The sequence below is a fragment of the Epinephelus fuscoguttatus genome, linkage group LG3, assembly GCF_011397635.1.
Source record: "Epinephelus fuscoguttatus linkage group LG3, E.fuscoguttatus.final_Chr_v1".
Lineage (NCBI taxonomy): Eukaryota > Metazoa > Chordata > Actinopteri > Perciformes > Serranidae > Epinephelus > Epinephelus fuscoguttatus.
The window spans coordinates 23,242,856-23,262,761 of record NC_064754.1 but is presented as its reverse complement, the minus strand read 5'-3'; the positions used below and the strand labels follow the sequence as shown (position 1 = coordinate 23,262,761).

General features: G+C 41.2%; 1 protein-coding gene across 4 annotated transcripts in view; it reads right to left on the bottom strand.

The window, feature by feature from the left end:
• Positions 1-19,906, bottom strand: part of arhgap10 (Rho GTPase activating protein 10) — a 60,502-nt gene that overhangs the window by 16,412 nt on the left and 24,184 nt on the right. For all 4 annotated transcript variants that reach the window (XM_049571231.1, XM_049571230.1, XM_049571229.1 and 1 more), the window contains exons 8-19: positions 18,738-18,867; positions 18,141-18,247; positions 17,931-18,025; positions 16,730-16,811; positions 16,483-16,525; positions 16,305-16,373; positions 15,676-15,750; positions 11,041-11,125; positions 7,387-7,445; positions 5,661-5,766; positions 3,054-3,213; positions 419-560 (exon numbers count right to left, since the gene is read on the bottom strand). In XM_049571231.1, coding sequence (XP_049427188.1) covers positions 419-560; positions 3,054-3,213; positions 5,661-5,766; positions 7,387-7,445; positions 11,041-11,125; positions 15,676-15,750; positions 16,305-16,373; positions 16,483-16,525; positions 16,730-16,811; positions 17,931-18,025; positions 18,141-18,247; positions 18,738-18,867 — 1,153 coding nt within the window. The remainder of the gene's footprint in view (positions 1-418; positions 561-3,053; positions 3,214-5,660; positions 5,767-7,386; positions 7,446-11,040; positions 11,126-15,675; positions 15,751-16,304; positions 16,374-16,482; positions 16,526-16,729; positions 16,812-17,930; positions 18,026-18,140; positions 18,248-18,737; positions 18,868-19,906) is intronic.

The following is a 19,906-nucleotide window of genomic DNA, read 5'->3' as shown; positions in this document are numbered from 1 at the left end:
CCCCCTTTTTTTTTTTTTTTTTTTTTTTTACAGGGAAACAGGTTGTTTATGATCTGTTCATTTGTGTGCACTATTATTTCAAAAACAGATATTACAAGTTCGGGCAAGCAAGTTATTTAAGCATGAATTAGTAATTAGCGCACACAAATGATTACACAAATTTAACCCTGATACATGTTGGGCTCTGTAAATGATGAAATGAAAATGTGAGTTGCATACTCTCTGAATTACGAAGGTAGTTTACATCTAAAGAGGCTTATTACTAAGGTTTATAAAATCATCCTAATTCGTTTTGTACATTTGTATAATGATCATACAACAATCTTAGACTGATCTTATAAGTCTTTTGCCTAGTTGAGTTCCTTTAAGATATCTAGAGGTGTGAAAATATGCAGGTGCACACGTGTATGTCTCTTACCATTCTGAATGTCTAGGGCTTGTGGATTGTAGACAGCCAGAGGCCGATTCTGTCGACTCAGCTTCTTGGACTGCCTTGTGGGAGCAGAGAATACTGGGGCAGCAGGTGAAAGAGGGCATGACTCCGGAGCATCTGCAAAGATCTGAATGCACAATGTGAATACAGTAAGTCTCAACCAAGCCTAAACATACAGTGCAGATACTCAGAGTGTCGAGCAGCAGCAGTAGCAGCAGCATGTCCTCAACTGACCTCACTTAGTGAAGGGGTTTTGAAACTCGGAAGCCCTATGTAGTGGTAGATGAATGGAAAAGGCCATTTGCAGCCACAGCATGTGCTCCTAGGGAGAGCCGAGCAGCTCATTGATTGGACCCTAAAAACTGCATGTGAGAAGATTTTGTTTGTGCCAAAATAAACAAGAGCAGCTCCACATGCAACGCAATCACATCCCGTCCAGAAATCTGGGTCTGAGTTAAGGTGACATTTCTCCTCGGAGAAATTGACCCACTCTCTGAAAGAGTGGAGAGTAAAATAAACAGGACTTGGGCTCGAGGAGGGCTGGCCAACTGGCGCAGCCTGTTTACACCGGGCCGTGTTTACATATAAACTTCAGATGTGGAGTTAAAAGAGAATAGGGCTGCAGAGGAGAGGAAGTCTCAGCAGAGCCGCAGAAAGGATCACAGACGAGGAGAGGAGGGAGGTAGGGAAGGGAGGAGAGAGAGAGAAAGTGGCAGAGAAAGTGAGACAGAGTGTGAACGAGAGAGGCAGACAGGGAGGAGGGGGCATGAGAGAGAAAGTTTGTAGGAGAAAGGCAGATAGAAAAAGTGAGAAATCTGATATGGCTGAGAGTTTCTGCTGCCTCCCTCTCTCCCTCTCGCCTCTCTCTGCAGATGGAGGTGAATGTAAAACAGAGTCTACTGTTGGTATCTGGGGGTATCAACAGTCTGGAGTGGGACTAAGCTGTGAGGGAAGTTAATGCCTGTCTGTCTGTCTGCTCAACTTTTCCCCTGCTCTAACACGCTGTACTTTCCAAAATGCTCTTGCTGCATTCTAACACTACATCCTTTATCACCTGGACGGTGTTGGATACCTCTGGGTAGTCTCAGCGACTAGCAGTGTACACTGTGTTGCTGGTGTTGTTTTTGCACATTTGTATACCCCACTGGTTTTCACCAGACCTCTGTATTCTTTCACACCCCATTTTAGATTTGTGAGCTTGGGTGGAGCTATTATTCACACAATGCCCATCATCTTCAATCTAATGAAGCTTAAGGATAAAAAATAAATAAATAAAAATAAAAAACTAAAAGCTCCTGGTTTCATCTGATCCTATGTAGAGTGCAGTGCTGCTCAAAACAGATTAGAAAACTAATCTCAAAACCTTTTTCTCTTTTGACACGGACAATTATCCCCCTTTGAGGATTGACACCGATTAATGACATTCTGGGGAGATTACATGATCCCGTGAACTGCAGGTTATGAAACAACTCATATGCAAAATACATTCATTTAGGCAGGCAAAGGACCTTCCAAATATAATAAAACGTATATGATAAATCTACAGAATAATCAGCCTTTTGAAAATGAACAGAATGCAATGTGTTCAATCCTGGTTGGAGCACTTAGGGCTCCCCCTATTGGCCACATAAAAGACTGGATATTAAACTGCTGTCCAGCTCCTCTGCACCTTAACAACTGGGTGAAGGGGTGCACTGTCCTAAGGGTTCAAGTTAAATGTGGTACAAGTCTCATTATCTGAGAACTTTATTTCTGCTCATTATTTTGTAGAGCGAGCAATAAATGTGATACGACAGACAGCCCAGTAAGGACCCATTATTTAATATGATGCATTTTCATTGCTGGAGCATTTGCTTAAAGAGGCTGAATCTAAGGTGGATCTGGTAAGATTTTTATTTGAGTATGTACGAGTTTAAACAGCCTTAACAAACAGGAAACACAGCTGAGAAGAGCTTCACATACACCCTAATTGAGACTCTGCCCAAATGAAATTCTGGTGTCAGGTACAGTAAAGTATGTGCACTTCTCTGCCAACAGAAACTGCCAAATCGAAACTTAAGAGAAAAAAAAAAACAAACCTTGCAAACAATAGTAAGAAAGCGCTCAGTGCCAAGAGACCAGGACTTCCAAACATTAGATCTTTTGCTTCGCTCGCACATTATTATCCTTGGGTATCAAGTAATTACACGCCACCCAGGTAGATAAACACAAAGGTGCTGTGTGCTGCTTACTGATGTCATGTCACCTGATTCAGATTTGATTTGGTGTTGTCATTGTGCCTCGTGTTGCCTGGGGTGCCTCGCTTTTAATAAATGCAGTTCTGGATGGCAAGTGGAAACCCAATTACACACAAAATGTTGCACAGACAGAGTGGATCATTGATGTGCAGTCAGAGCAGTAAAGCATCAAAAAAGAGACATTTTGAAAGAAAATAAAACATAACACAAAAGACTTTTTCTCTATTCTTACATATATGGAACTAATTACTTCCACTGCAGGATACACTGCTATGAGTAGACACTTCCCGTCTCCTGGAGTGTTCAGTTTTATGTGTATTACTTTGTGATAATACAGTCAATACTGCACCGTGTGTCTGGCAAATCCAAGTATTGAGTGTTACCTTTTCGTGGTGTTCAATGAGGATCTCCACCACAATGTTCTGGAACTTGAGATCCATGATGGCAGCGACAGTCTCCTCCTGTGGCCTCATTAATGTGGGGCCAAACACCACGCCCAGGTTGGCCACAGTCATCAGATTCTGTTTACTGTGAGCCGCCACACTGAGGAAGATAACAACTCGCATTAAATATGTTTCAATCCAACTCACTAACTCATCTTAGAACAAAATAAAACCATATTAAAGTGACAAACCACTGAACACTTGATAGAAAAAGGGATAGATTAAATATGAACAAAGAAACAGGGCAAAATTGTACTTTAACTGTAATGAGTTGCTACTTTAAAAAAAAAAGGTTTTAGAAAATGGAAATAAAAGTTAAGTATATGGGCAAACAAATGTCAAGTATGGCTCGCTAGCTGCCTTAAAAACACCCTTGACACACAGTACAGGTTTTCCCCATGCAAACTGTTTAAAGAGGTCTTGCAGCTTCTGGTCTCATGATCAGTCTAGTTCCTGGGTCTTCAATGGCTGGTCCGCAACCCCTGGGCAGTCCTTAAAGTTCGAAAGGGGGGCTGCCAAATTATTGCTTGGTAATTTCAGTTTTAATCTTATTCTTTATTCAATTAAATTGTGTCTGAAAATACACATTATTATAAAGCCAACAAATTATTAGCAAAGATATATTGGCCTTTTTATAAACATAATTTAATTTACAGCACAAAACATTAATGTTAGGCACACTGTTACCCATGAATAATTGTGCAATCATGTGAGCTAGCATATGATAAATCACTGTGCTGCACCCATTTTTCTTCACATAATGGATAAATAGCTGTATTGTTCTTCCAAGTGTACCAACATTCTTGTGACCCACGATGGCTGGTTATGCAACTTTACCAGCAAGAAACTATGACATAGTGTCCACCTCAGAAACCACCGGTGAAACTGCAAAGGGTGAGTATTATTTCAACTGCAACTCAATTATATACAAAAGAGAGGTGGTCTTTGTTTTAGGCAAGGTGGCCCACTTCTGCTAAAAAGCACTGCAGGAAACCCTGAAGTATGTATTGTTTCTTCCTATAATACATAATTCCTCAATGAGCAAGCATACGATGAGATGTTGCTATCTTTAGGGATCACTTTAAACCCTTTCTTGATCTTTCTGAGTCGGTGTATCACTTCTTAGTTTTCTTGTTTTTCTTGATGATCCAAAATTTTGTCACAGATGCCCTGAAACCTGCGAATACATAAAGCAGCCACTGCATTCTGAGATAGAATGACAACTAAAAATGGGGGATTTTAGCACATCTTCTGACATTTACATTTTTTGCCAACAACAGTAAGCTGTAGCAAATCCTTGCCAGTACCCTTCAGTCCAAACATTAAATTGTCCTGCATGTACAGTTTGGCATTTATAGTTCTCTGCACTGAATATAACATTAAATCAAAAATGAGAGATTTGTGCATCTAGACTTTTTGAAGTTGCACACATGCGACTGATAAGGCTTTCCTTATCAATTCCAGCAACAACTATGAATACTTCTGGCTGTGGCTATTCTGGTTATTTTAACAACACGGTAATGACATTCGATATGGGGGAATGATAAGTTTTATTCAGCAGATGAAACACCTTCAGCAGATGAAACTTTATCTTCGGAGGTCAAAAAAAGTGGAGGAAAAAAAAACTCAATTTGAAAAAAAAAAGTTATACGGACAGGTGAAGAGATTTCACACTCAAAATATGATGATATGCAGTGCATCTGCAGAGAGACAGTTTAAATAGCTTCAAAGGATGCCTTTGAAGACAAAAACATTGGTGACAACTCACATTTATAACATCTCTGAAACCATTTCAGATAGGAGTGTGAAATTCTGGCTTTGCTTCCTTCCCCTGCAGGACATGCACACACGCCAACTTCAGAAAAATATTCGAGTCTCTCCAGTCTGGAGAATTTCACGCTGGATAATCCAAATTCAATTTCAATAGCGCTGCCTTTTTACCAGAGCCTGATTCTGCAGCGGGTTTCTATGAAATAAGATCCACCAGACTTTCACTGCCTCAGGGAAGAGGGATTATTTACTTATCTTCAATTTGCTCATATTTAGTTTATAAAAAGCTTGCTGAGGTAAAACCTTGTAATGTTAGCTAACATTATTTCTTAAATCTTTCTTCCCATCTAATCTCACAAATGGAGTGATGCACAATAGTGGTCTATCCATAGAGTAATCTCAAGAGAGGGCTTAATTTGAGAGGTCCATTTCATTTCACTTCACTGGTGGGCTGCACAACGGCATGCTGAACAGGTACGGCAGGCTACACAATTCTTCCTAAAATGACCTATGAAAAGCCCCCCCCACCCCCCCGAAAAAAAATGTTAAGATGCTAGCGGCATCAATTTTCTTACCCAGCAGTCACTGAGTAGACAGAGAGGAGATAGAGTGACAGCAGGGAAGGGGGAGTGAAGAACGTGGGAGTGAGGGAGAGAGAGAGAAAAAAGCATGTGGAGTGAGAATGAGGAGACAGACAGGAAGAGCAGAAAGAGAGAACTGAGAGAGAGAGGGGGTGGAGATTGGGTGAACTATGACCAAGTAACTATGAAGACTCACTTGGCCAGATGCTTCATGAGCAGCCCGAGGACTTGTCGATTCCTCTCCGGTAGTTTGTGGACCAGGCAGTGGACGGCTTGGATGCGAGACTCTGGACTACCGCCCTCTGTTCAAATGCAGAAGCAGCCATGCACCGGCATTAAACTACAAGGTTTTCTCTGTGCTCCTCAGGTGGCAAAGAGCCAACACAGCTGCGATCGAATACTGTACAACATTAGCAGGCAGCAAATTTAAAGAGATGATGATACACTACATACAGCGTTGATCTGAGCAGTTCACAATCAGAGTTTATAAAGTACAGACACCAAATAAAAGTCACTTTGTGGAAGAAATAAACTCTCTTCTACTTTAAAAGTCCTAAAACACAATTTGGATACATTCTGGAAAACTAATAATGGAGCAAAAGTCAGCAGACCTTTAAGGACACAATGATCGGAGGCTATACCCCTCAAGTATAAAGACTGGAGGATGATACATCCCAGTTTAAATAAGTGAAGAAGAGGTGTGAAAGTGATATATGGTTTGAAGCCTCCCAGAATTTGGCAGCAGGGCCCACTATGCTGGCGAAGGAGATAGCTTTACGTTACTGTCGCTACCGTATAAAAGGGTTGTGTTAAAACCCCCCAAGATCATCTCTTAAACATTTCCTCACACATGGGCATCTGACCGCCCACACACCGACACACACCGACACACACACACACACACACACACACACAAAATATCATTACTATGGGAACGACAAGGATTTAAACATGGAAAAAAGCTGCTTATGGATGCTGTCATCCATCAAAAAAATATTCGTTGCTAATCCATTTTTTCCCCCTCGTTATGAGGGCATTGCGAGCGCCTGATAAAAATGTCAACCTGATCCAATTATAGCACTTGTTGTAATAAGATTCAAGTTTGGCTTGCTTTAAAAACATTCCCCACATAAATGATGTTACGTGGGCGAATTAAAAAAAAGCATGTCTTTCTGCTGCTCAAGGTCACTCACCGGACCCTTAGAGGGCATGCAAATTACAGCATATTTATCATTTAAAACCTTTTAGCTTTAACCTTTAATGGCTTATTTGGCCACACATTTTTAGTAGCAAGTTAAAACAGGTGGAAATTAGATGGAGATGGGCAGTAAGCTCACATGGGATTCTTGAATGGCAGTGTTGTAAAACAGGCTGAAATGTCAAAAATGTATGTCTAAGCCAAAGTCGGCTCAAAGGTTTTTTGGGCCACTGGAGTGGGAAGACTGTATTCACTGGCAGTCGGCAATAGATATTAAAACACAAGACAAGAGTGTCCTTATATATAGCAGTGCAAATTTCTGGATGTAAGTAAGAGGACATAAAGGTAGAGCGTTAAACGCTGAGACCCTTGTCAAGTGTTTTAAAAGTCTAAGGATGAGGACAGCTGTGGATGCATCCTCATCAGCATTCAGGGCATACACAGACCAATAGCTTTCAGACTATGAACACTTTACTTAAGAGGACTGACCACTATTAGCCACTTAAAAGAATTAGTAAAAAGGTTCCAAAGAGTTAATAAAAGTAATTTCACTGTTTTTCACTTGACTGCATGTTTTCAATAACTCACCAAAGGAGAACAAACCATTGGACCCCAGAGCCTGAAGTGATGTCCATGTCAGACTGATACAACACATGTGTACACTGTTGTTTGATTATAGTCTTTACTCAGATTAAGTGGTGGTAGAAGAGGTGATCAAACTTACTCGCAGGGCTAATAAACTCTTTGTAAAGTCCATAGGTCATCAACGGCTCAGGAAGGCTCCTTCACAGAGATAGTGAGAGAAAGAGAGAAGGGTGGGGGGGGTTAGAGGCAGAGAGTTGAAGTGAGCGAGGGGGGGGACAGAAATAGCCGGCACACTGTTTTATAGGGTCTGCACACAGCAATGATTAATGTGGCCGGGCCAGGGGATGGAATTAGATGGTGCACACGTTGAGATAACCAAGTTCATCTGAAGGTACTTTCACACTGCAGCTGGCCAGCGGCCAAAGGTACTTAGCCTCAGAGGAAACTGAGGAGATTGACCCTGCTTTATTCCAGCAGGCCAGACACAAAGTAAAAGACAAGTCAGAGCAACACTCAGCATGGTTTAATATAGCATAACAATATGGATATGCTGTGTTAGCTTAAACAGCGTTTAAAAATGACTAAATGTTGCGGTGAGGGTTGCCTGACAAAACACAGCGAGGCTCTCCTTTACGCTGGGAGTTGAAACGAGAGAAGGTTATTGGTCCCACAGCCCACAAACTGTTACAAACTGCTTCCTTGAAAAGGTTAAAGCTTAAAATCAGCCCATCACAACACAACGTTAGCCTTGTCATTTACATCCTGATCAGAATACTTGATGGGTAATAGTCTAACTCCTATGCTGTAGTGAACACTTAAAATTACATGAAAAACCACTTTAAAGATTTCATTGTGGCACATTAAAGGGCGCCTCTATTGTATCGTATTGTATCATATCGTATCGTATTTTTATTCTATGTATTTATTTATTTAGATTTTTATGTCATTCTGAAAGCTTTCCAGTCCTGTCCCTGATGTATTCAAATCTGACAGTTCAAATTTTGGTCTAAGTATGTATGTTTCAGTCTCAAAATGCTATTACCCCAGGCCCCTTCTAAAATCTTTTTTTGCCACGGACCTGACGTAGGTTTGTGCACGAAGTTGTCCTACATATAAACCAAAGTTAGTTTGGTTCCAAAAGTCATACAATAACAAACAAACTAACCGATCACGTTGGCAACAGACCACCAGCTTCCTGTGTGCTGAGGTAAAATTACTGTTTCTGTCAAAGGAGTCTGGTGACTCTGAAGAGAGCAGAGATAACAGCTTCAGTTCTTTGTTGGAAAGGGCTGTCTGACAGCAAGGTGCAGCCTTAAAATAACGTTAAGATAGCGTACACTTAAACTGATGTTGATTTCGCTGAGGTGGTCCTTCTTTCAGCAGGATAAAATGTGTTTTACTGCTGCTCCTGTACACACCCACCAGAATCCTTTGATAACAGTAATTTTACTTTGCAGACCACACTAAGTTACTAGTTATCACTGCAGCTCATCGGTTAGTTTGCTTGTGTTATTGTGTGATTGTCAGGGCTGCATTAACGTGGCGTACATGGCAGTAGGCTACACTGTTTTGCTTTTATGCCCCAGTACTCCCGTCTGCTTCTCCAAACTGGGAGCATACTGACCACCATCTAAATATAGGTACACTAACTGGTGATCTATTAATGTGTTTATACAGTACAAATGCAGTTTCACATTGAATCTCTGTTTGTCTTTACCTGGTTACATAAAGGTTTAATAGCACCATGTTCCACTTCAAAGCTTAAATCATCCAAGCTAACTCTCTTCTGACTCTCTGTGCTTACACTATCAGCAAAATCTGCTCTGTAACCTATGTCACCATATTTTGAGCGGGAGTTTCCACTTGAAAAACACAGAAAAGAACCCAGATGGACCCGCCTTTTAATTAATAGTAGTGAAAATAAAAGGGGAAATTAAACAGAACATCAACAGCTTTGATATTTTTATCACTGTCAATTAAACTGTTACCAATGACTGAAAAAGTAGCTGACAACAGTTTGATCATAATTAATATTTTGCTTTTTCAATTTGACATTTAATTGTTTAAATATCTAAGTATCAGTTTCTTGTGAGTATTTCTTGGTAAGGACAACAGGCAAAGTCCAAACTCAGAGTACACAACTTTGCTTTCATTTAAATCAGCAAAGCCAACTCAATTTATTGCTAACCGCACATGTTTACAAAAACAAATTGGCATTCAAATAAAAACTGCCTCAGCTTCTTGCAACCCTGCTACATTTTTAATCTTTGAACTTCACCCACACTATCTGTCAACCAGGAAGGAGTTGGTGAATGTGGAACAGGCATACAGTAAGCAATGTGACCTCTCAAGGAGTTAATTATGCAAAGGCACTTTGCATAATTAACTCGTTTTTATAAAAGACAGAGACAACAATGGATTCAATGTTTCACATGCAAGTGAACAGAGGCTCGATCGTATTCATCAAAAGAGAGAAAGAAAATGTTGCATTAACCGCTGGGGTTCTCTCAGGTCAGAGAAGGATTTGCTTAGACACATGGCAGCTCTGAATAATACAGTTTGGTGGTTTATGATTCAGAAATGATCAATCCAGATTCAGGTGTTTCTGGACTTGTCAAGTTATGTCACATCCTCCGTTTGAATGTGTCTATACAAGGACAACTAAACTTGCATCTCCAGTGTGTTCAGGGTATGGCTGGGTGATATGGAGATCACAATATTTTTGACCAAATACTTTGATATCGATGTTGTAGGGTTGACTATTGGTGTCTGGAAAGTTCAGAATATTACATCACTTAATTGTAATGAAGCCTTTAAAACCAAGGAAATACAAGACTGAGAATATTATGATATCTATTAAGATATCTAGTCTCATATCATGATTTGATACTGATATATTGCCTCGACCTAGTTCAGGGGTCACATTACTCAGAAAGGAGGTTTAACCAAATCGTTTTGTTGTGAGTGACAGTAAGAGTTTAAGTAATCAAAAGAGATTATTAGCGTATTGGCAACATCATCAATGCTTACTGGGTAGAAACCAGGCCCCCCAGGAGGTGCCCAAGGCTTTGAAGCCAATTTTCAAAGTGGTCAAAAAGTGGTATTGCAATTTCCGAGGTTCGTCATATGATGCCATTGGTCCCACAAAGGCTTTTTCCCACAGACTTACATTGGGAAAGAGACGTCTAAAAATCAGTGGATGATTTTTTTGGGGCATCACAACCATTCGTGAAATGACTCCTTCCACTATCAAGATTTAATCCATTCAGTCTGATAATATTTATAAAGTCTAAAAGAGCCATAAGATTAAATTATTTTATCCCCATTCAAGTTAGCCGAGTGCTAAACTGGAAGTCAGCCGCTTGGCAGGTGGAAGTTGACCACTCAGCTGCGCTAGGCCGTGCTAGGCGGCCCTAAGTCTCAAGTGCGCGGGCTCTGTGGGCCTGATGATGTGAAGGCAGTGCTCATCATCCGGGTAATTTCAAACCACGGACATACAGTAGAGAGATTTTGGTTTCATGTACCAATTATATAGAAATTAACAGTGCGCTAGCGGCAAATGCTGTAAACCAAAGATACTTAGTTTGCAATCATATTTAACAAAGTAAAGAATCAAATCTTCACATTTGAGAAGCAGGAAACAGTGAATATTCTTGTCATTTTCACAAACAATTCATTGACGATAAAATTAGTTGCCAATTAATTTTCTATCGACTGGCTCATTGATTGTTTTACAGCTGATGGTTTACATTAGTTTATGTGTCTGTGTGTCTTCCATCTCACTGATTCTTACCTGAGATAAAGCTTCAGTGCACTCGTTATTGTCTTAACATCCCAGTCGTCATTGGTAGACAGATCCACTTCGTTGCTCTTCTCATCTGAATGAATCACAATCATATTCTTACTGGAAAAGTCATTGACTGAGATAACACAAAGCACCAGCTAAGTATTGTTATTGCATTAAGCAGCCAAAGAGTCTAGAAAGTCAAAATATGTAATATAAATATGTAACTTGTAATTAGCCATGTGAGGATAAAAGCAGTGCTACCAGCCTTGGGGGTCGGGTCTAGCCCCAGTGGATATGGAAGGAAGTTACAGCTTCTGTAGAGGGCTGCTGGTTCTATACTCATTACAAGTTTAATTAATCCCTCACTACTTCACTGGCTCCACAGGGACTCCAGGGCTGTGTTGTGCTGAAAATTCAGGGGGCTTTAGTCACACCTTAAGTAACCTCTGATGAATTACAGAGGATGGGGAAGTGCAATGTGTCAGTGAAGTGTTGTGAGTCAGGCACATACACTGTACAGGGCTCAGGCCACTTTAGCTTCGTGGGAGGTAGGTGGTCTGCGTTACGTGGAAATTGATGTTTCTGATTTCATCTAAGCACTGCGGCCAGGAGGACTGTGTGTTTCTCTGCCTGCTCTGTCCACAAAATGGCCTGTCCAACATCAACCTCTGAAAGCAAATGCTTTTGAAGAGTGTTTGTAGCCAAAGCTGTGCCTCAGTGAGTATGTATGAGTAGAGATTGATGGGGTCTGCACAGGCTCTGTGGTCTGCTCTTACACAAACAGACTTGGACTTTGTTAGGTCAAGGACACATATATATTTTTGGCAGTAGCAGTAGAAGTAGCATTGATTATGAAACTGCTGACCACAAAGCAGCAGCAAGTTCAAAGATATAATTCTTTGTTATTTAATCTAAGTTATCTACATAAAGCCCTTGGGGACATAACCGCACTGCATGGTGACTATAGCATAGTAGCTAAAGTTAGAACTGTAGTTCCCATGATACCCCGGGATGCAGAAAAACATTTTGCCATATAAATCCATTATGAAAGCAAGGTCTGTTAAAGGGACAGATCAAAAATACATATTTTTCCTCATACCTGCAGTGCTGTTTATCAGTCTAGATTGTTTTGAGCGTTGGAGATATCGCCCACTGAGATGTCTGCCTTCTCTTGAATGTAATGAAACTAGCTGGCATTCAGCTTGTGGTGCTCAAAACACCAAAAAATACATTTGAAACTCAGCAACTGTCTCTTTCAAGAAATCATGACCTGGTTAATCAAGTCTAGACAATCAACAGACCTTGTTGTGAGCAGTTTCATGTAGGAAGTGGTTTCTTTCTATTGACCTACACCCGCAAACCGTATCACAGCGCAGAAGGAACCATGCCTCTACCCATACGACGAGAGGCTTGTGCTTGTGATAGTGCATGATGTAAACTTTAATGGTGTCCTCCTCAGCTGAGCTGTAATGTTAGCTAGCTCAAGGAAACTCTTGAAATCGTCTTTTCTTCAGTGGGGTGGATTATGGAAGACCAGTAAATTGCTGTTGAGTTTTTCAAATGTTTTTTTTTGTGTGCTCTGAGCACCACAAGCTGAGTGCCATCTAGTTCCATTATATTCAAGAGAAGGCAACGACAGATATTTCCAACACTCGGCAACTCACACCAAAAGAATCTAGGATGAAATATAACACTACAGGTAAGAGGAAAAATGTGTTTGATTTTGTGTGCTGTCTCTTTAACTTAAAAAAATGTCCTGACCATCACATATTTTAAAAATGAGAGATAACTTTAACCAATTATCATGTACTGGCCATGCAGCAACCTCTGGGGCTGAAAAAAAAAAGCCAAGTATAAGTACAGACAGGCCACTTTGAGTGACAGGTTGTCTGCCAATAGATAGCCAGATCCACCCCTCACTCCTCCACAGCTCCAGCCTCTCACTAAAATATGGTCACACAAATAGCAAGATGGCAACAGCCGTAATGCCAAACTCAATGCTTTAAAATGGGAGGCCACAAACCAATAGGGGACATCACCATAGCTACCTCCACTACTTTTAAATTCTATGGTGTTGACCTTAACCCAAATAAACAATGAGGTGTAGAAATTTTCAGTGTCATTGATGCAACATATGGATATGTGATAAATGGTACCAAAATTGAAAGAAAGGAGAAGATGCAGGGTGGATGCCAACAGGTAAAAGGAGGAGAGAGTTAGCAAATGTGTCTGCTTAACAGCCTTGTGTGGTTCCCAACATTTTTGGCTTGTTGTTCCTTAAGAAGAAGTCACGTCTGCTTGCAGCCCCACCCTCATCACTGGCTGCACCCTTCCTATGTTATGACCACTTTCACTTTTAATTTCTCTTCTATCTTTTTGATCATCTCGTGACCCCTTAAGCTTCCTGTTTGCCCCCAACGTAAGATTAGGGGGGCTGTGTCTGACCATTACTGTAACTTTCCGATACTTTTGGCCGCCTCGCGCTGTGATTGTCGAGCAGTGTGGAGGTGAGAAAGTAGCCAGAGTTTGAACTTCTCTCTCTAACACTCTTTTCTCCTTCTTTGCACATCTATTTCTGTCCTTTTTTAATGTTAACAACAGAGTGCAACACTATGAATGTCTTCCAGAAAGGACTTTCTGAAAATGTACGCTGTTATATTTAAAGCTAGGGTGTGGGATTTCTGTATGTAAATGAACATCCGTTACATTCAAGCTCTTACCAAACGCTGATTGAGCCCATTGCCGCTACGGCAAGCTCTCTGTATATTGTCAGTATATCAGAATTTTGGCGTCAGGTGTCTGTGATGACTTTCCTGCACAGTTGCACCAGAGTGATGCGTTTCACGCCAACCAGCCTGTGCTAAAGAGGGGGAGATTAATTAATTTATTTGAAATACATTTTCTCCTTGTGACTATGTATGTTGACAGTTGGAAATATAGATTACAAAATTTAAAAAAAAAAAGAGTTTCTCCCCTCTCTAAGACGACCGCTCCTCACTCCCTCTTCATGCAGCTATTTGGCAAAACTACAAATACATTTGATTGACAACACATTGTGCAAACCAGTTTTGTTCTAGCATAACCTGACCCTTAGTGGGAGTCCTGACCCTCAAGTTCAAAACCACCAGTCTAGAGGGCCCTGGCTGACCCAGTCTGAACTGAACTCAAAGAGGCGAGCCCGCTAGCCACAACACAAGGTTGCAACATTAACCTTTTAAGCATCTGGTCAGCTCTCTGGAATAAACAGGCCAATATGATCCTGTGTTTGATAGATTAATGGTCATTTCCACCTTAGAACATGAAAATGGGGAATGTATTGAGTGTTGCTTTGGAAACATCTCACAGCATTCCTCAAATTTTGCCTCCCTCTGCAATAATATCTATAGAACCAAGAAGTCTAACTCAGCAACAGTGATAGCCATATCCCAACCAACATCACGCTCTCCCCTGCCACATGCTGTACGATGGACAGGTCAGAGACAGAACGCAGCTCACTTTTACAGTCTTCTTCCTGTTATATTGTTGCCTGACATTCAATAGGTGCTGCTCTCTTTGTTTGTACTGTAATATGATGGGAGACTCATTTTCTATCACTCTGTCCTCTCTGATTGGACCCTGGCCATGTCGGTGGGTGAGAGATGAAAAGGAGGAGGAGTGGGAGGATCCGAAGTCTTTCTTCAGGGTTTAAAGCTCGCTTCACCCACTCACTGTGAACTGTTGTATGCATGAAATGTTTGTGAATGTGTTGGTTTGTGTAGAAGTAGTACTACCTCTGTCATTGCATGTATAAAGTATAAGTAAGATTCTAGGTATCTAAATGAAAATATCAGTAAACCAACATTTGCAGACATTTATGTGCAGGTAATATCTATATTTCCCTCTCATTCACAACAGCATGTGGAATGTCAAGCCCACGGACAAACGCTTATTTTACTATATCCAGGCTTTAAAGAAACTTCTCAGAGTGCCGCAGCTGAGTGTTAATGGAGTCTACAGCATGAGTCGGCAGGTTGCGAGGCTGGAAGGTTTTGGAGAGGAAGCTGAGACAGGCTGGCGGCTGCCTGAGTTTGTTGTCATTCTGAACACAGAGCTGAAAGTGAGCTGGTGTCTGCTGGAGACGGCAGGAAACCAGAGAGCAGACGGGGAGCAATGGAAAGGACAGAGGACAAGCTCTATAGAAAGGGAGTTGAGTGAAAGGGGTTCAAGACAAGTGCGAGGCATAAAGGCGACTGACGGACTGAGTGAGCCATGAGCACATAAGAGGCGGTTTTAGTGGGGTGTTAATGAAGCAAAAGCCAAAAAGTGCAAGGACGTGGATGGGAGGGACCCTGTCTGGTTGTCTGGGGGATATAAAACTGAAATGAGGCGAGGCAAAGATACACCCCTTCACTTGTTGCACTTTAGACAGGCTATGATAGGCTGAGTCATGGGCCGATTGTCAATCACTATCTTTTTTAATATCGCCCCGACAGACACATTCATTACGTCAGCACATTCTGCTAACTGGGGGCAACCTAATATCACAGAGATAGTGCAGTAGCATATAAATTAAAATTTTAACTTTATTCAGCTCCTACCAGAAACCCTCTGCACAGAAATACATTTCCAGAGCAGAAAGGAAAAGAACAGACTTTAACTTACCGATCATTAATGAGAGGAGCTTCTGGACCTTGGAGCTCACCCCGACAACTCTGTACAGGCCTTGGTCATTAATACCTGATAAGTAATAACATTAAGGAAACTTTATTTGAACAGCACTTTTCTTAATGACGTTGCAAAATGCTTTACAGGGAAAAGAACAAACAAAGCAAACAAGAATAAGGACAGAATATTATACACACACAACAACCCTGTACATTTATGTGGAGACTATGCCGCAGGTACATGAATTTGGCAGTGCAATCTGCACCAAATTCAGTGAAATAGATAACTACTTGCATAAAGAAACATTTGTCCCGTTGAGAATGACTAGACCAAAAGTGGCTCTGATTGCAAAAGAGGTCAGATAAGCATGTGAGGACTGGAGAAAATTAATAAGAACTTCAGAGCTACGCAATGAAAGGCATCAGTATTATCTACAGTACACACCGCCTGCAGTACCTGCCAGGCAGCCTTTCTGTTTCAATATTGGAGCAAGTCTGCCCCCTTGTGTACATATACAGACACTGCACCCATGTTACCTGCAACCCATCTGCCACTTTTCATGTTTAATAATTCACCTTGTAATTCTCTCAACTGAGCCTTTCCATATTTACACATCTGAAGCTCACCTCTGGTCTCTATGGCGCTGATGGAGTTCTTCATAAAACTCAAACCCACATCATCCAGCTGGGCATCAACTGCAGGTGGAGGAAAAAAAAAAACTTGAAATGTGGTGAAGCATTGCGCTCAATAAACTTTATAATATTGGTTTACAGATACAAAGTCTGCTACAGCTCGACTACTTACTTCCTCTTTCTTTAGAGAAAGTCCTCCCAAGATAGTGTCCAATCTGTAGAAAATATAGAAAATATATATATGTACAGTATAAACAATATATATATATATATATATATATATATATATATATATAATGGAAGTATATTAAACTAAAAAGGATGGTTTTCTATAAGATGGCAGCTAAACAGAATATAGTGGGGCTACATAAGCCAAGTGTGAGCGGTAGATGATGACACAGTACAGGCGGCTGACTCACAGGTTCCTTCCCACCCATGGCCTGCATCCAAAACTTGTGGTCATCCTCTGACAGAGCCTGTACTGTTAGCACCGTGCCTGGCCTGAAAGAGAGCCATACCACATCAGCATTAGGAGAAGCCTCAGAGGTACAGCGCAGCGAGGCATTAGGGGGATGTCAATGTCAATATGAAACATCAAATGTGTTTTGTAACCAGACATTACTCAAATGCTATTGCTTTTGCTTCCTTAATTGCTAGAAGCCTTGTACTTATGGGGTGGAAGCAAGAGCCCTCTCCCACTCATGTCCAGTGGGCTGGAGAACTTATGAGTCTTTTACACTAGAAAAAAATAAGTGTAAGCTGGGTGGCTCTACAGGAAAAAAATTTAAGGACATGACAACCATTTCTGACATACATGAACATGCTAAAACGGTGTACCCTTTCGTAACTAATTATTATTCAAACCAAATTACACTCTAGATTGGCTGTGGACAACTGTGAATGCCATTTTGTGTATGTGCGTATGTATAGTTGCTCTGTTGTTGCAAACAAGGGAATAAAATCAAAAACAAAAGTGTGCTTAGCTATCATTAAAACAAAAAGAAAAAACACCCTCTGCCAAGGACACTTGCACCTTGGATTTGTAGTAACTACAGATATGAGCAACTATTAGTCATCCCAGCTGGTTTCAGAGATCTACAGTCACGTGGGACCAGATGGATATCAAGTTACTCATCCCAATCAGAATGGGTGTTTGGACTCGAATTTCCATACTAAATCTGGAGTATTGCTCTTCTATTAATACTACAGAAAAAGGGCAGGGCAGAGTTAAGTTGTGTGACAAAATGTGATATCTATTACAGGAGTGCACAGCAGGGTGTGACAAATCCTCCCAGCTAAGTGTGTGAGGGCAGCCCTCCAACACAAATCCTGCTGTCCTGCCCTCTGCGATCCAAAAACACATAGAGCAACAAGCTAAACTGTAATCAGCAAGTGTGTGGAGCTAAGATCCTTAGCAAAACTGTTAATGTGGAATAACACAGCAGATAATCTACGTGCTCTGTGGCTGCTCACCTACAAGACACAGGAGAATATTTCACATTGTGTTCCAGCAAGAGTCATCCAGGAAAAAAGTAACTGTGTCACTTATGACATAATGTAAAATGATACCTGCGACGACAAACACAATATCATTACAGCGTGAGTAAGGTGAAGATGTACCGATCTGTTATGTCGAGCTCTAGGCAGAACCTCCTGTCCAACATGTCTGTCGTTTTGCGGAGGCAGGATTTGAGCGTGACAGACTCCATTTCACCCTGAAAACAAAACAACAACAAAACTTTGAAAGGTGAAAGACTGCACAGTGAAAGTGGTAGAGAAAAACGGCATGGCATTTAATAACCCAATTCTATGTGGTCTATGACTACTCACCTGCTTGCCACCAGATCTGTGGTCGAAGGTCACCATGTGTAGGATTTTCTGCTCTTTGACAAATGTGCAGTAGCGCTTGACCCAGCTTGAACCAAAGGGAGGTGGCCCTGCAGAAACAAGGGCATGACACATATGTTCAATATAGTGTCATAGTATAGAGAGGATGTCTGCATTGACTATATGTGTCAGCTCAGCAACATTTCACAGGTGCATCACATTGCATCACTGCTGCTGCTGCTGCTGCTTAAAATATGCATTTTATCCTCCATGTTTTGTTCATAATAGAAACGAAAGAGAATACTTTTCCTGCCCAACAACCCTTTAGATAATGTCACTGACAACCTACAGTAGATACAGAGAACAACCCTCAAGTCGTGTTTTAATATGTGGCAAAACTACTCCTCTTACACACTTTTACAGGAGTTGAAGGAAATCCATAAAAGTGCCCTTTAGACCATGACACTGGACAGAGTATTTATGGAGAGCTTGTCATGCATTCTTGCCTCGACTACGTTTCCTCACAGCAGTGTGCCTTATGAATGGGTGCAATATGACACCCCATATCAAAAACACATTTGAATTATATAAAGCTCTTACGTTTTTCCTGTACATAGAGGTAGCCTTCATAACTGATAGGGCTGGTCTGCCTGTATTCTTGAGGTGCCTCCCTTATCCTCTTCATCAGCTCGTACACCTCCGACCGCGCGCCCTCAAATCGACTCCTTGTCTGAGAGGGAGAGGAAGCAAACACACATTCCAGGAAGTCACTTCCTGGTGCTTTCCTAACGAGAGGTCACTGCTAATCAAAAGTTATGAGCTTCCCTTGGGAACCCTTTTAACTAAAGGGGGTAAAAATGAAACTAAAAATGAAACCGAGATAAGGCTGCAATGAATGGCACTGCAGAATAAGAAAACAAATTGACAGTGGTATGAAGTTAACAAGTGGCTCAAGAAGTGAAACATGGAGCAGAGCCAGATATTGCTCAGGAGTGGGTGGCCTAATCAAGACAAAAAGGCAATTAAATACTGGACTTGCATCTGACGACATTTTCACTTTCACTATATTCACACAGCAATAAATGACACAGATAATCTGTGGGGGAAAAAAGTCATTCTCCTCTGCCTACTCTATTGCCTTGTAACACTGGCCTTATGACATGTGAATGAAGACAACCAGTCTGAGCCGAGAAGTCTCTAACACAGCTGTCAATCATGTCAATCACAGCTCATGCACTGCGGTCAAGCTGCGTTTAAACTAGGCAGTGCTGATCAAATATAGACCAAGATTCTGTTACTGCATCGCCTATTTCTTACCTCAAATGTTTTCACAAACATATTTCAGTGCACTGTTTAGCTGTAAAATTAGAGAGTTTGCCCCAGCCAGTGGGCGGTGCTTGGTTCTTCCGTCAACTGTTTATAACATGGTGGCCGGGTCACAAACTTTCTCATTTTACAGCTAAACAGTACACTAAAATATGTTTCTCAGAACTTTCGAGGCGAGAAATAGGCAACGTAGTTACAGAATCTTGATTCAGTTTTGATCAATGCTGCTTAGTCTCACAGTTTGAATGCACATTAACAGTAACTGACATGACTCACAGCTGCATTAGAGACTGCTCTGCTCTGATTGGATGTTTGTGGTGTGCTGACGGTTGATTCTAGCGAATGCCATTAGAGACAGTAGGAGGGCAGGGGTAAACCAATTTTCTCACAGATTATCTGTTAGTATATTTTTTTCAAAACACAGTGACATTTCAGCAAATATG